This window comes from Rhipicephalus sanguineus, chromosome 2 (genome assembly GCF_013339695.2).
Source record: "Rhipicephalus sanguineus isolate Rsan-2018 chromosome 2, BIME_Rsan_1.4, whole genome shotgun sequence".
Classification (NCBI taxonomy): domain Eukaryota; kingdom Metazoa; phylum Arthropoda; class Arachnida; order Ixodida; family Ixodidae; genus Rhipicephalus; species Rhipicephalus sanguineus.
Genome location: NC_051177.1, coordinates 222,707,826 through 222,723,806, shown reverse-complemented (window position 1 = coordinate 222,723,806; position 15,981 = coordinate 222,707,826). Strand labels below are relative to the sequence as shown.

At 46.8% G+C, this 15,981-nt stretch overlaps 1 protein-coding gene across 1 annotated transcript in view; it reads left to right on the top strand.

The window, feature by feature from the left end:
- LOC119382249 (pseudouridine-5'-phosphate glycosidase) overlaps window positions 1-15,981 on the top strand; it is a gene marked incomplete in the record, with an annotated part of 1,023,505 nt that overhangs the window by 229,491 nt on the left and 778,033 nt on the right. The window contains 1 exon segment of the mRNA XM_037649958.2: window positions 12,665-12,785. Within this exon segment, the coding sequence (XP_037505886.2) occupies window positions 12,665-12,785 (121 nt within the window).

Sequence of the window (15,981 nt, the reverse complement as noted above, 5' to 3'; positions counted from 1 at the left end):
AAAGAAAGATTCATGAGAACTAACAGACAAAAACGCCAAGGAAAGTATAGGGGGTGTTATCAGTAGTATTTAGAATATGAATGTGAAGAAAGTAAAGTGGACGAAAAGATAACTTGCCGGCGGCAGGGACCGAACCTGCGACCTTCGAATAACGCGTCCGATGCTCTACCACTGAGCTACGGCGGCGGTCATCCTCCCGTCCACTTTATGGGGTATATATGTGCATTAAACCTTGAAGTGTTAGTCAGCGCCAATCGCAGCCATGGCGGCGAGTGTGGAACACTCTTTTTCTGCCTTTCTGGCGTCACGTAGCACGTGATCTTTTTACGAGCTGGCAGCTGACCAATAAACCCTCGCATACTACCTCAAGGCATTAAGTCTGCCAGAACGAGACCCTTGCTATGAATGAAGGAAAGAAGATGACTCTTAAGGGTTCGTTTTCTTTGTTAGACACAATATTAATGAGAACTAGAGACAAAAACGCCAAGGAAAGTATAGGGGGTGTGATCTGTAGTATTTAGAGTATGAATGTGAAGAAAGTAAAGTGGACGAAAAGATAACTTGCCGCCGGCAGGGACCGAACCTGCGACCTTCGAATAACGCGTCCGATGCTCTACCACTGAGCACTGGTCAGCTGCCAGCTAGTAAAAAGATCACGTGCTACGTGACGCCAGAAAGGCAAGAGTGTTCCACACTCGCCGCCATGGCTGCGATTGGCGCTGACTAACACTCCAAGGTTTAATGCACATATATACCCCATAAAGTGGACGGGAGGGTGACCGCCGCCGTAGCTCAGTGGTAGAGCATCGGACGCGTTATTCGAAGATCGCAGGTTCGGTCCCTGCCGGCGGCAAGTTATCTTTTCGTCCACTTTACTTTCTTCACATTCATATTCTAAATACTACAGATAACACCCCCTATACTTTCCTTGGCGTTTTTGTCTGTTAGTTCTCATTAATATTGTGTCTAACAAAGAAAACGAGCCCTTAAGAGTCATCTTCTTTCCTTCAAAAGAAAGATTAGACACAGAGACCCGCAGTCCGCGAATCCTTGTCGTTCAAATGCGCACAAGAGAAATCTCCCAGAGGCACTGCATTGCAGGTCAAGGTCCAGTGCCTATGGGCACACTGCGCCTAAACAGGCGGCGCTACCAGCGCGGCGTGGTTCAGCGCTGCCGCAGCAGCTTCCGCGTCACTGGGGAAGCGGCCGCGTACGGTTCGTACGATGCAAATGAGCACACACCGCCTGCACGCTTTCCGCTGAAACGCCTTGCTGCGTTTAGGAATAACAAAGCCTTTAATGGAGATCATTCCAGACTCGAATACACCGTTATAGGGAAGTCAATTTAAAAAACACGCCGCGTCCACAATGCTAAACACGTAACTCAGTGGACGGATGCAAGATTACTGAGGCCGGTGCACTTATCAAATGTGGATCAGCGTCCCGTAGAAAAACCATCAAATATGATAGTAAATAAGGGTTTTTAGTTCCTGTACTGGTGAGGCTTTATCCTGTATGAATTTCTTTGGAAACAAATGCGTCCTTAACGCAACACACCAATGCAGAGCACACATAGCCGGCAAGTGCAAACACAACGCGTCATTTTCCAGTCGTAAGCGAGTCATATTAGGGTATATGTGTATGCTGAATGTAAAGAAAGAATACCCGAAAAGCTCAAATATAGCCACGCCGAAAAAGAAAAAAAAAAACAGAAAGAATAGGCTTACTTCTATCATAAGACGTAGCTTTGTACGTTCAGTAGGAATTGTAAGCGGCGCATATGCAGTGGAATTCAAAGATCCTCTGAAGTGCCTCAGCCACTTTAACAGTGGCTGTAAAAGAGGCGCGAGTCAGCTGTGCCAGCCTTCTTGTAAAGAAAATAAAAAAATTAAAAATGCTTCAGCAAACAGGCTATGTACTCCTCTTGAATGCAATTAGTACTGGCCACGAAATGGCCACAGCGGGTTCCAGTATTTTTCTTGGGGCTCTACAATGTTCTATCAAGGCTGCATGTTGGGACCTAGAAAAGAAGAGAAAGAGGAAGCGGAGAAGCGACCCACTACGCACGTGTTTTTCTTCTTCTTCGGATTCTATGTCGCCATTAAAGCGATCGTAGTTCATTCTACTACGCATTGAGTATTTATTGCCGTGTGCCACAGGATTGGCTATGTCGTGCCATAACATATGGGGCTGAAAACCCGGGATCTGCGGCTAATCGGCGACACGGACGGCAGCATCGACAAGAACGATTTCTCTGAGGAATAATCGTCGGTGCTTGGTAAGCCTCGTCGGTGGCCGCGACCAGCTACTTCAACGAGTGGACGCAAGCCCAAGGTTTCCTGTTAGTACACTGCAGCAATGGATCGTTTGAAGCAGAAGAGATCATCGGCACGAGCTCAGAATACCAAGATAATCAACGAGGCGACAGCTATTTTGGAAAGCGACAGCGTCGACAGAGCGACAATCATCGCATTGAAGGAGCGGCTGACATCCAGCAATGAAAAGCTGAAGAAGATATCGGACGAAATGGAAGACCACATTCCAACAGAGGAGCTCGCGTCTGAATACGCCGCAGCAGCAGACTACGAAGACCAAGCGGTAGCGACACTTGCACGTCTACAGTGCCGAATCGAAGACATCAACAACGCGCAGAGAGCCGTCGACGCTGGAAATTCAGCAAGTACCGTCCATGCTCCTACGAATGTCGGCAATCCACATATTGGACCCCGCCTACCTCGACTGGAGATAAGCCGTTTAACGGAAACATACGGGAGTGGACGGCTTTCTGGGAGCAGTTTGAAGGCACCGTGCATTCATTTGCGACGCTAAGCGAGACGGACAAGTTCCATTACCTTCGGAATTACCTGAGAGGAGAAGCTGCTGCAGCAATCGCTGGATTTGCGACTACAAGTGCATGCTACGGAAATGCAGTTCAGCTACTAAAAGACAGATATGGGGATAAACGGCAAATAGAGCAACATCACCTACGAGCCTTGAGAGACATTCGATGCGTGAGACTGGCGTCTGACGTACAACAGCTGCGCACTCTATACGACCAAGTCCAGATGAACATGCGTGGTCTCGACGCTCTCGGGGTGCCGACAAGCAGCTTTTCTGCGATGCTCTATGACATTCTACTAAAAGCACTGCCGCAAGATATCGTCATTTCTTTTTCACCGCCAGCGCCGTATAAGTGAAGTCATGCTCCGAACATCGGTTGCTACAAACGAAGAAACAGTGTCATCGTGTCAGGAGCTCGAGAGCTTGCTACAGTTTACCCGCATCGAAATCGAAAGCCGAGAGCGATCAGGGACACAAGAATCGTCAGAACGCACTCACAACCGCAAGCATATTCCATCGGCATCTGTGCTGCATACCGCGCATACGGGAAAGCCGAAATATGGTGAGTGCTTCTTCTGCAAATCCCTGAGACATGAAACGGAGGTTTGCGACAGTTCTCTAACGCTCGAAGAGAAGAAAGATAGACTAGGCAAAAACATGAGGTGCTATAAATGCACTATACCGGGGCACCTAGCCAGAGATTGCCGAAGACGCATACAGTGCCTTTCTTGTAAAAAAAGGCACGCAACAACTATGTGCAACCCAAACGCCAATGAAAAGAGTACTAGGAAATTGAACACAACGACAGCATGCGTTAACGAAACGCAGTCAGATCAGAACGAAAGATCAACTGCCGTAACGAGCTGCCAACTTGACGAAGGTGTACATCTTCAAACCTTTCGTTCTTGGGTGGGAAGAGAAGATAAGGCTTGCTACATAAGAGGAATCTTAGACAGCGGCAGCCAACGTTCATTTATAAAGGAAGAACTCGCTACACGTTTGCAGTTGAAAGTAATCGGAGAAACGAAGCTGGCAATCAACACGTTTGCGTCTGAAGTACCTTCCCAACCACGACGAAGTGAAATAGTCGAAGTGCACGTGAGAAGTCAGTTTGGAGACAAAGAACAGGTCATCGAAGCTATCACGATACCAGTAATCTGTCAAGATGTCGCAGTGACAAATACTGACTGTTCCTTTAGCAAGAACCTTCGTGAACTGAAGATGGTATTAGCGGACGAGCTTACCATTCCTATGGCGCAAGCCGAGCCTGGAATAAGTCTGCTTATTGGATCAGACCAAATATGGAAGATCATAACCGGTGAAGTCATCAGAAGCCAAGAAATTGAAGGACTAGTGGCTATTAACACTATATTGGGTTGGACACTACAAGGACCTGTGAAGAAAAGGAGCTTTGTTCAAAGCACATCCAGAGTGATGGTATGTGTATTAAGAACAGATATACGTTCACAATCGGAGATTAATGATGATCTGCAGTCACCAACAATAAGAACGATAGTTGAAACCAGTTCGAACGGTTATTGATCGGTGAGACAAAATAGCGCGTTTTAGAGGCCATGTGGTGATTAACAATTGCATCGAAAGTATTGCTGATCTGGCACAATGATCGAAGTCCTGACCAGCTGACGCTCCATTAACACCCTCAGTCAAACAAAACATTCTAATTTGCCGCAACGAACAACTTGAATCCAACGCTGACGTCTTTTCTTTTCCGAACGACCTTTGAAGAAGCGGTTAAGCTTCGTTCCAGGTAAATTATTCGAAACGCTGTGGAAGCCCAGAGCACAAGAAGTCACGCCGATGAATCATCGCGAGACCGATGAATGGTCGCAGAAACGTGTTCGGTTAGCAAAAGTGACCAAAAATCACAGCATTTCCCGCTAAAGGGAACCATGTGTAGATGCAAAGCAACGGGGAGATGGTTACCGTGAGCGGGAGATGGCGTAATTTTATTGAGAGGACGGAATGAGAATGTATAAGAGAAGACAGTCAACGCCGCAAGCTTCTTCCAATCGTCTGGCGTTGGCTAGGCAAGCCTACATCTCCAGCTGCGTGTCCAAACTACAGCTCAAAAACGTCGAAGGGGCGTGCGGCCGGTGACTTCGACTCGCTCGACATTCCGTCCCTCTGAGTGTATCGTCACCATGTGAGCGTCCCTACCGTATGGAGCTCCGGTCATCACCGTCTGCGCTAGTGCGTCTCTGCTGCAGAGTCTGCGTTTACTGAACGGGGAAAGTTTTCAAGTGAAGCTTCTATTGGCTGACCAGTAAAGCTGGTGCTCAAAAAAAAAAAAAAAAAAAAAAAACGCCAGGCCTGCGCTGAAACCGCAGCACAGTCACAGCGAAAGCTGGAAGAGCGGCGTTTCTAGAGCTCGTTAAGGTCTCTATGGCTACAATACAAGTACAATAGAAAGGTACCCACTACGCCATAAATCACAATTTTTGTGAAGTTGGGAAGCACCTACTAAGCCATTATTCGTCATTCTGCGGAGAAGCGAGGCCTCAGCTACACGTCTGTAAGGCATTATGTGCACTTTGTTGACGCGACGACCTATGACGATGAAGAATTAAGGCTCAGTCCTTTGTAATGTGTTGGAATCTTTAAACGGCCCACCAGTTATGTAATTTGCATTGGGTGACGCCCGGTCGCTATTTCCCTCTCCCGTTATGCTGTATAACATACGTTGACGTGGGATAGAGACGGGGGGGGGGGGTCGAAGAACTTTACTCAGACCCCAAGGAAATGGATCATGCGCTTACGGGCTTCCTTGGCAACCAATACAAGTGCACTTGCGAGGAACCCACTACGCTATAAATCAGTGTAACTTTACTGAGACCCCGAGGAAGTGGATCATGCGCTTATGGGCTTCCTTGGCAACCAATACAAGTGCACTAGCGAGGAACCCACTACGCTATAAATCATTGTAATTTCTGAGAAGTAGGGCAGCAGGCACTGTGCCATTTTTCGTCATTCTACGGAGAGCGTTGGTACCTGCTATACGCATGTAAGGCATTATGCGCACTTTGTTGATGCTATGCCTAATGACGATGAAGAATTATGGCAGAGTCCTTTGTAATGGGTTGGAAGCATTCAACAACCTACTCGTTGCGCAATTCGCATTGTGTGGCGCCTGGTTACAGAATTCGCGTTGTGCGACGCTCGGTGCTTATTTTACTCTTCTACCACGCTATATTGCATATGCTAATGTGGTTCCTTCCCGACATAAAGCCTGTATAGGACCTTTTCGCAAAGCAGTTTCAAGCACCGGCATGGCTCAGAGGTAGAATACTGGGCTCCCACGCAGAGGGCCCAGGTTCGAACCTCGTGCCATCCTGGAATTTCTTTCTTATTTTGTTTTTTTTCTTATTTCGAGTGATACTGGTTACGGACACCGGCGGCGGCGGCGGCGGACAACTACGGCGCCAAAAACGGCCGGTGAAATGATCTTATAACAGCTTTCGCTGTAAAACGGCCGGTGAAATGATCTTATAACAGCTTTCGCTGTAAAAAAAAAACATTATCACCCACAGCTGGCGCACACCAAAGAAATAATAAAACGAAATTTTCTTTCTAGGGCTGGGGCTTGAACCCGGGTTCTTATTTCGAGATATTGGAAGTACTTTCCCACCGCACAGTTTTCATCATGCGGTTTAGACTACAAAACTTTCATATGGACAACAGGCCACGCGACCATGCTTACCCAATGTGAAGTTGACCGAAGCATACGAATGTGTTCTACCGAGGATCCAAAAAAAAAAAAACAATAGAGCATTACTGAACGTGCTATGGGTCATGCGTTGAAATATTTCGTTTCAGCGGACTAAAAGCGATCTGCTGGACAACGCATACAGTCGATATCAGGAATTTCACATTTCAGGCAAATTCCGACTGCGAGAAAATTGAATTCCTAAACCGCGTTTCGCGGGCCGTGTACTGGTCATTTCGGTGGACCGTTCAAAAGGCTGATGAAAAGTGCAAAGAGCATGAAAGATCCCATGCTGATTCAGCCCCGAAAACAGCGTTCACTCTATATTCCTGGTGGGGGAAGTTCTCCTGATCTTTTTCCCTAAACATGTCTTAGATGCATTGTTAGCGTCTTTTAATCTTTCTTTATTCCTGGTAACTCTTTCGTTTGCATGTTCTGCTCCTTTCTCTTTCACATGCTATCTTTCTTGCGGTTGTCTAAATATGTAGATTGTTTGGTTGTTTCCATTGACAAATGGCCTCTTATTTCTTGATGACGGTTATGTAATCGCTTTCTATGTGTACCTACACGAGACAATGACTCGCTAGCCTTCAGCTATCAAAGCGCCAGTGCAGAGCGAGGGGAACGGTCGCGCAATATCACCGCGGCCTCTGAATGGAGGTTTCGACGGCCGTCGCCTTCACCGACACCACGATGCTTCCTGTGTCCCTAACAGCACCCGTCCTCGTGTGTTTCCTTCGCTTCATCCCGTATCTGTGCTGTTATTTCCTTCTTTAAAAACATGTACCAACTAGCCCGCCTTTCACCGTTTATTGAGGCTGAACATACATAGGGCCAAGTCGTTGTCGGTCACAGCCAGTTTACGGAAATCTACAAGCAGCAACAGATCATTGTTGAGTTGCAGCACCGAAGTTCCTCCGCTATCACCGCCGGCGGCGCTGCTTCGAGACCTTGAGAACACACCGCCAACCAAACGTAGCTATGAAGAAAATATTTTGCCGCTGGAAGAGCTGACTACTTCACGTAGCAGCTGCTAAACAAATCAGCGCGATTATGATCCGGCGCCGCGACCAAACATTAACGCAAGACGACAAGCTTCCGACATCGACTTGCTCATCGACGGCCACAACGTCGTCGCTCTGTTTTACAGCGGAGCAGGCCGCTTGGTCATCAGTTGACCAGCCGTTCGCCACGAAGTGGATAGAAGTCGACGCCACCTGGGAAGGCCCTGAAATGCGCACAGCTGAAGTCATCTAATAATGTCGGCTGGAATTATCACAGGAAAAGTCACGATTAATAATCAAACTTTATCCGGCGAGCTTCGTAACGCTAAAGCATTGCTCCAGGGATGCCGTTCTCGGCATTGACTTCTAAGCCAACGCGGTGCAAGTATCGAGCAGAGATTCAAGTCGATAACCCTATGCTCAAAAGAAGTATTACCGCCGCGCACGACGCCGACGCCGTAAATCTGCGCATTCAATGTGTTCGAAGACGAAGTCAGTATTCTGCCTCGCTCCAGTGTGATCATTTCAGTCAGGACTGAAAAGTACTCAGACTTAGAAGGCGTCAACAGGCAACCAGCACCTGCTGCTCAATCGTGCGATTGACTACGCGAGAAGCAGTGCTGAGCTGAATGGTGGGAAAGCAAAGGTGTTACTCACAAATTTCAGCCACGTATACAAGCGCACCATCAAAGGTCGCCTACGATGACGAAATTGTGGCGGCCAGCAACGCTTTCGCCCTCTCGGATTCTATTGAACTTGCTCCGCCTATCCGAGTTCCTGAACTAGCTTTCGACATCAACCCGAGTCCTGCCAACATAAGCAAGGACAGCTCAAAAAGCTGGTCCGTCAATACAAGGACTGCTTCTAGTCGTCATTAAGGATTCGTCAAAACACCGTATTTGAGACAAGTATTTCAGCGTTCGCTCTGTCAGGGCGCATGCCGAGCAGGGCTGGGCAGAGATAGTCGGAAAAGTATTCTGGAATACAGATATCGAAATACATAGACTGGAAGCCTAAAATACAGATACTAAGATGCGTTTGCCTTTAACGTAACGGGATATTTTGGAGATACTTTTGCAATAAGAAGAAATAAGTATTCCGGAATACAGATACACCAATACAGATACTCGACTGCTTTTTTTTATTTCAAGGGTGCTCATACTCCTCAAATACATTTAGAAGTGCAGCATAACGTTGTAAATAAAGTTGCAGCGCACTGACACTTTCAGTTCATTTATTTATTTATTACAGCACCCTCAGCGCCATTAAGGCATTACGGAGTGGGGGGGGGGTACAAATGAGATAATTAGTAATTATGCCATAATTACACGTATCAATTGCAATAAAAAAGTACACTATTTCACAGCAACAGTAACAGTAGCAAGCACTGCACACCGAAATCTACATAGTTGGTGAAAAAAAATTACCTATGCTACAGAGAGCATAGTTTAGGCAAATCACTCGAGTCACCAATAAACACCAGTGAATTGAGGAAAAGTATAAATTTATTTTGCACATAAGATCTGCTTTGCTGAGAAGGTTGCTGTGTGAGCTTCTCAAATAGTCTGTCTTATAGAGAGCGTCGGTTCCGCCTCAGCACAAGACTCGCGAAAGAAAAAAAGTCTCATACCGCTGAAGACGAGCACAAATTCGTGTTATAGTGAATAAATACCGCCTTCACAGCCAGAGAGTCCTGCAGCGGAGCGATATCTCTTCTCGGGTCATCTAGATGCCGAAACACTTCAGCCTTTACGTGGGTTGTTCTGACCGTTCAGAAGCCGAAGTCGGACCCCATCTTCGGAATCTTCAGCCATCTGGCCCAATCAGGTGCCGGGTCAGACGGCTGAGGATTCCGCTGCCCATATAGGCCGGCCACAATTACCTACGCGCAATGGAGCCCTATATGTCAAAACTGCACAATTCAAACATTGGCTTCCTAAAATCATGTTCTTTGGTGGTGGAAAGGTTTAATCCCTTCCAAGTCGCTCCTACCAGCTCTCGAAGCAGACGTGGAAACGGGGACAGCTGCTCAAAGCGCCCCATCAGAAACTACAGCAAGCACTCGTGGCCTGGCCCGAAAGGGTCACTCTTCAGTAAAGCTGTCCCCACCACCGACCCATTTCCCCACATTTCCCCACCACTACCCCTTTCAGCAAGCCGCAACAGGCGAAGTCGGCTCCGGCGGTGGGGGAGCCTGGTACCACAAAAGACCGTTTTACGCTTTTAATCAATTAGGAACGCACCCTGACACGCTGGAGAGGCGGCTGAAAGCGCGACAAGGATATCCATCGTCTAGTCACTTCCCCCGTGACTACGGGAACTGCTTTTGGAAGTGTTGCCCCTTTGAGAACTGAGCGCACAGTACAGCAAAAATGTGCTGTACTGTTCGCTCACGATGACCAAAAAACGCGAGGGATAGTAGAAGCAGCAGAGATGGCCAAGGATGTTAGGCATTGTATAAGCGTGCCTTCCATTGCTCTGTCAGCAAAGGAACTATGTTTTTGGGCATATTGCAAGATAGTGGTTTGTGATTTATTAACTTTTATTTTGTTCTATGTAACTGGTGGTGTGCCTTTAGAGAGATAAATCTTATCACTTAGGAGTGAATGTGGTTACGTGGATGTGCAGCTGCGCAGGCGTGGTGTTACCCTATATATTCATGTGTTTTCTTCAATAGAATTCAGTTGGAAGTTAGCGCTTGTGTGTGTCGCATTCTCCTGTCTTTCGTCCCTGAAGTTCGCGCTATTTAGATGTTCAAATGGAGTACCAACTAGCCCAAACATGCACCTCGCACGCGTAGCATTGCAAAGCCTCTGTTCCAAGGCGAAATCCGCGCGGGGGGTCACGAACTAATGGCTTGCCACCCGAAAAAAAAATTAGGCGTGCTGCACTGGCCTTGAGAGACAGCGACTTTCATCGGCAGAGGCCGACAACACTGTGCCTCCGTGATTCTGCCGTCTGCGGAGTCGCGCGCTTTACCACATAGCCATTCTGTGCTTGAGGGGAATCCATCGCCGCCCTTTCTGTTGGCGACGGGCGGTACGCCTTTGCTTGTCTTGGCAGAAAAATAAACAAAACAAGAGTCATTCCCTCCTTGGAAACACGCCTCAACTCACATCCGACAAAAAAGAAACATGTAACGAGATACCCGCGTTCTGCGTAGTATCGCGATACAAAGGATACAGCGTAAAAGTACTTCACTACTGAGATACAAATACATTTTTCAAATGTGTCCCGATACAGAAATACAGATAATCAAGAGTATCTCTGAAATACTATCGCAATACTCTTGTATCTCGATACTATCTAGCCCTGATGCCGAGTTTATACACGCGAAAATGACACCATAAAGCGACAAGCCGATGAAATGCTACGCGATGAAATCGTGCAGCCGTCCAAGGGTCAGTATGCGTCACAAGTAGTGCTAGTAAAGAAGGATGCATCTGTGCGGTTCTGCGTCGAGTACCGTCGTTTGGTCAAGATTACGAAGAAGGGTGTGTACGCCCTTTCTACGGATACATGATACGTTGAAGACGGCCTACTGGCAAATTCAAGTCGAGGAGAGACACCGAGAGAAAGGTGTCTTCATTACGCCACAGGGCCTGTCCGAGTTTAAAGGGCACTAAAGGCAAATAATTTATGTCACAGTGAAAGGACAATGTGTGAGAACGTCTAAAACGTCAGTATTATCGACAGCAGTGCTCTAATAATCGAGAATATAAGGTAATGTGGGATAGTTAGGAAATGATCCCGATGACGTCAAGATTCCAGAGTACAATTACCCATCGTAATCAAACTAGTTGCGATAAAAAAAGAACCGTCCGTGCATCAAAAAACGTAATAAAATGCTGCTTGTTCGTTTCTGTTTCATTCATGGTAAAAATAACCTCTTGGCGTTATTGTGGGGAACGGCGCGACGGGTTCAAATGTTCCGTTTTCGCCGAGCTGCGCATCTTAGTGGTATCGCGTACTGCTGCGTGTGCTTGGCTTTGGCTATTTTCGCACTGTTTATACTCTACTGCTGCTGTTCGCCAAGCAAAGCTCCGTTAAGTGAACGATACAGTTTGGGAGTGGCCTGTGGCTGCGTCTTGGCAAAGTTGTTGGCCGCTGTTGCGCAAGAAACCGTAGCGTCTGCGGCCGGGCAGTAAAGGCGGGCAACGTTGGGTACGGCAACTGCTACGTCAGAAGGCTCGTTCAGGCGGGTGATTTGAAGAGTGCTAACGCCGTGCGGACTACTTAAATGTGATTTTCTTTGAAAAAAAGAATCATTGCCTTGGCGCGAATCAAACACTACAAGGTTTGTGCAAAGCTTTTTGAACAATCAACGTCGACCTAATGTTCGCCTTTAGTTTCCCTTTAAGGCAATGCCGTTCGAGCTCTGCTCAGTACCTGCGGCGTTCCATCGCGTAATCGACGCAGTACTGGCGGGCCTAAAGTGGCAGTTTTGTCTCGTCTACTTGGATGACGCAGTTCTTTCTGCGAATCTCGACTATCACCTCAGCAGTCTGTACACGGCATTACAAGCCATTAAGTCATTCGAACCCACACTGATACCAGAGGAGTGCCATTTTGCGAACGAAGAGCTGCTCTTCCTGGGTCACGTCACCAGCCAGTGGTGAGTTCACCCAGACCCACAGAGGACAGCACCCATCGCCAACTTGCCTAAGCACGCCGACAAAAAGGCATGAGCCAGTTTCTTGTTATGCGTGCCCATTTGTGCGCCTGTTCATCGGTTTGCGGACGGCAAAACGCGTTCTCCAATAAACGCAATTTCACACACGGGCAAATGAAGCGTATACCAAATAATCGAATTGACCACTGTATACAAGCTACAGACAACGTACAAATGCTTAGCGCACGAGTTGCGTTGTAAGCCGCAATTACTGAGTTAGAGGCGTTCACAATGGTACCGAAAGTTGGGTAGATGCTAAGGCAGCATGTTTGGTACAATGAATTTTTTCACTTGCGAGTCAGCGCTCGTCCGTGTCCCTTTGTTCCACTCAATCTGTCATTTTGGCGCCGTGCGAAATCAGAGGTGCTTATATCGGCACAAGCTCATTGGACTTTACTGCTTTGTGTCTTTTCTTGTACGCAGAAAGCCGAAATGCGTTGCACCTCGACAGTGGTGTCCTTATTGCGGTTCCAATTCCCAAGGAATTCGAAGCAGACGGGCAAGCCACCGAAGAGGCCATCCAGCTTGCGCTAAGGGAGGCGGAGTAAGTGCCATTCGGGTTTTTCTGTGTCATTTCAAAACAGCGCTGCATCCTGGGCTTACCACAAACGCTTCCAATAGCACCGCTTGATGCAGGGTTGCTAGGTTTGGCTACATAGCGCCAATTTGGCTACTTTCTTTAGGCCGCTGGTGGCAGAAAAAAACGCCTTGGCACTTGGCAATTTTTGGCTACTTTCTTGGACCCTTAATTTGAACCAAGTTATCAATATTTGGTGACGTCACAGCCGCTTGAATGCAACTATGCAGTCTGAAAACATGGCGGCTTAGGCGTGTTTATAGCTCCCAAAACTAAATTAAGCACTTGCATTACACAAAACAAAAGGCATGAGGCCTCATTGTGCAGACCACCTATTTGCGAACGCGACTTTAAATCTTAATTGGAAGTGAAGAGGACAGTCGGAAGCACTCTGCATCATGGGAGCTCTGCAGTCGTCGACATTAGAGATCGAATATCCGAGGAACTGCTGCTAGCTTTTGTTAGGATTTGGTACTAATTGCGAATAAGGAGCATTAACTGGTCAGACGTCGTATTCGCGCAAGAAGTGATTCTGAAAATGACTACAGTGTTTGCTTCATTGCCATTCTCCCTGACGCTCTGATCTGGAGCAGTCATACCATACTCATATTTATTTTCCGCGCAAGGCTGTTACTTCTAGTTCCCTTAAGGGCACAGGGTAAGCCCTATAGGTCCTATGCATTTCTGGCCAATTTAGGTACCGTTTTTTCATTGACTAAAATGTATACTGACATAATGCATATATCATTTTCTTCCAAAATTTCCGCCCTTTTAATGGAAGCACATTTATTTAAATCTCTCTAAGATTTGAATTGTGGTCAAGGTGTTACCATTAGGACCTAAATATTGAGTTAATTTGCATCTGGGGAAGTTTGTAACACAAAAACTGTAAAGCGCATAATTTCAATTCTGCTTCAGTAGTTGTATGCATTTATGCAGAATACAAGAAACTATATTCAACTGGTTGCAGTAAAACTGATAGCTGATTACTGGTTATCTTGGAATACATAGGAAATAATGATACCTAAGTAATAAAGTAACATGGTTTTGAGATAATCGAGCTTAAAGGGTTGGTGCCACCAAATTTGTGGCTTGCTCATTCTTTGCTGTAAGCGTTTCCTATAGCTCCAGGAAGCATGATGCACGCACCAAGATTCATGTATTCTCGCTAAATAACTTAATATCGTCTCTTGATTTGGACAACTTTCGGTTTCGGTTTCTGGGCGCCGAGGTTGGGCAGTGACGTAGAAGTGTAGGAGGCGTGGTCACATGACCACACAAGGCTGTGACGCACATAGCCAGGAAGCGATCGAAACTCGGGGAGTTATGTAGCAACCGATGCTTTGCCGGTACTACAGTGAACTAGAATGTATTCTAGTCCATTACAGCCGGTACGTACGTTGCGGAAGTGGCGGAGGTCCGGAGGTCACTCACGTTACTACAGCAGATTTGGTGTGACGTCACTACAACTTTCGTTGCCCATCCTACAGATCTACGTCACTGTTGGCGCGCTAGCGATGGGTTTCGATCGGGAGAATGGGCATTTAGGTATACTTTGGAAGTGAATTAAAATATATTCTAAACGTTTGCTGTGTCCGACCCTTCTTGTGGAATGTCCTTGCATACAGAGGAAACCCACAACAGGCTTGTTATAGCCTCGAAATTTGATGGCACCACCCCTTTAAAGTTAGAAAACAGCTGAAAAGCGAGCATACTTTGCCAAAAACACCGGTCAAATATATAAATTGGTGGCTACAAGCTTGGAAGCCATTGCCAAACTAAATTTTTTACTTTGGAGCCTCTTGCGTTGCTTGCCTTGCTTCTTTGGTGACCTCTCGTGGAGCTCTATGCGCAATGTATTGTTGATTTTGGTCAAGTTTTCCCAGCAAATGGTCTGTATTTTGGTCAGGCTTCAATCCAAATAATTACAGAATTTGCAGTCGTGCGATACTGCCATCATTAAACGAAACAACAACATCCGATGTCGCAATCCTTATGACTTTGAAGCCTAAACAAAGACAGCAAGTACCCCACGACGCAATTCCCATTAGCTCAACACTCGCACCGCAGAGTTTGCTTGCACAATTTGGTATAATTGCATCACAAATAATACCGATGTTCCCTACAGCATACCCCTTGCCACCCTACATGCGATTCGCCTCGAACAACGCTGAAACGACTGAGAGGTTCAACGACGAAGAGCTTGCTGGTTCAGCGTTCAACACCTCAGTACGTCGCAGGCCTTTATTCGAATTTACAAGAGAATTGTATTGGTTGCCAGGAAATTTACACTTGTTGAAGACCTCCTTTACCCTCAGCATCTAAACTTATCGACGGGCACTACAGACACAAGATATAATGAAGCTAGGAGCTGACATCGTTCGGACAGACGCGCTCCGAAGAACAAGTGCGAATAAAAAGGCGCACAACGTCCTCGGGCTGCCTTAGAAGTTACCCGACGATTTCCTATACACAGCTGACTCCAGACAAGCAAATTGGCTTTCGTACGCGTACTTTTTTTTACAAAAATGGACCGTAATCACGGAGCGCATACGAAGGGCTTGTACTAGGGTGCGTGTTCACTTCTACTTGCTTTTGGAAAAACTGGTTTCCAGCCACAAAAATACTTTTAAAGAAAAGTACGAATGCGGAAAATATGCACAAAAGGACACCTTTCCCAAATTGCAAAGAAAAAAGTTCTTTTTTTCAGATTTTGCCTTACCCAATGCTCTTAAGAAAAGTCACGCTAGACGCGTGAACGGAGCGTCACTAGAGAGTTTCATAAAAGGTCAGTAGCGTTTGCGCTGCTTCGGTGTATACGCTATGTTAAAAATATGGCGTGTGCACCCAACTGGCTAGAGTATGACGCATGCGCAGCGGCACTAAACGCTAACGCAAAGCTCTACGTACCCTATTATAAATATGGCTTAGCAAAACGTTTTGTTGGGCTAGTTGGTTCGTGACTCCTGAAGGAAAAAATTGCAGCGCAAAGCAACACACGGGCAGAGAGAGAGAGGACGGGACTGGCGCACCGCCTCGTGCGCTGCTGCTTTCAGTGGTACTGGTGGCGCCACCAACGGCGGACGGTGGCGATAGGTGGATATGCGCGGCTCATAGAAGCCGTGGGTAAAGCGCCTGTTACTCTCCGTTTTTCTATTCATGT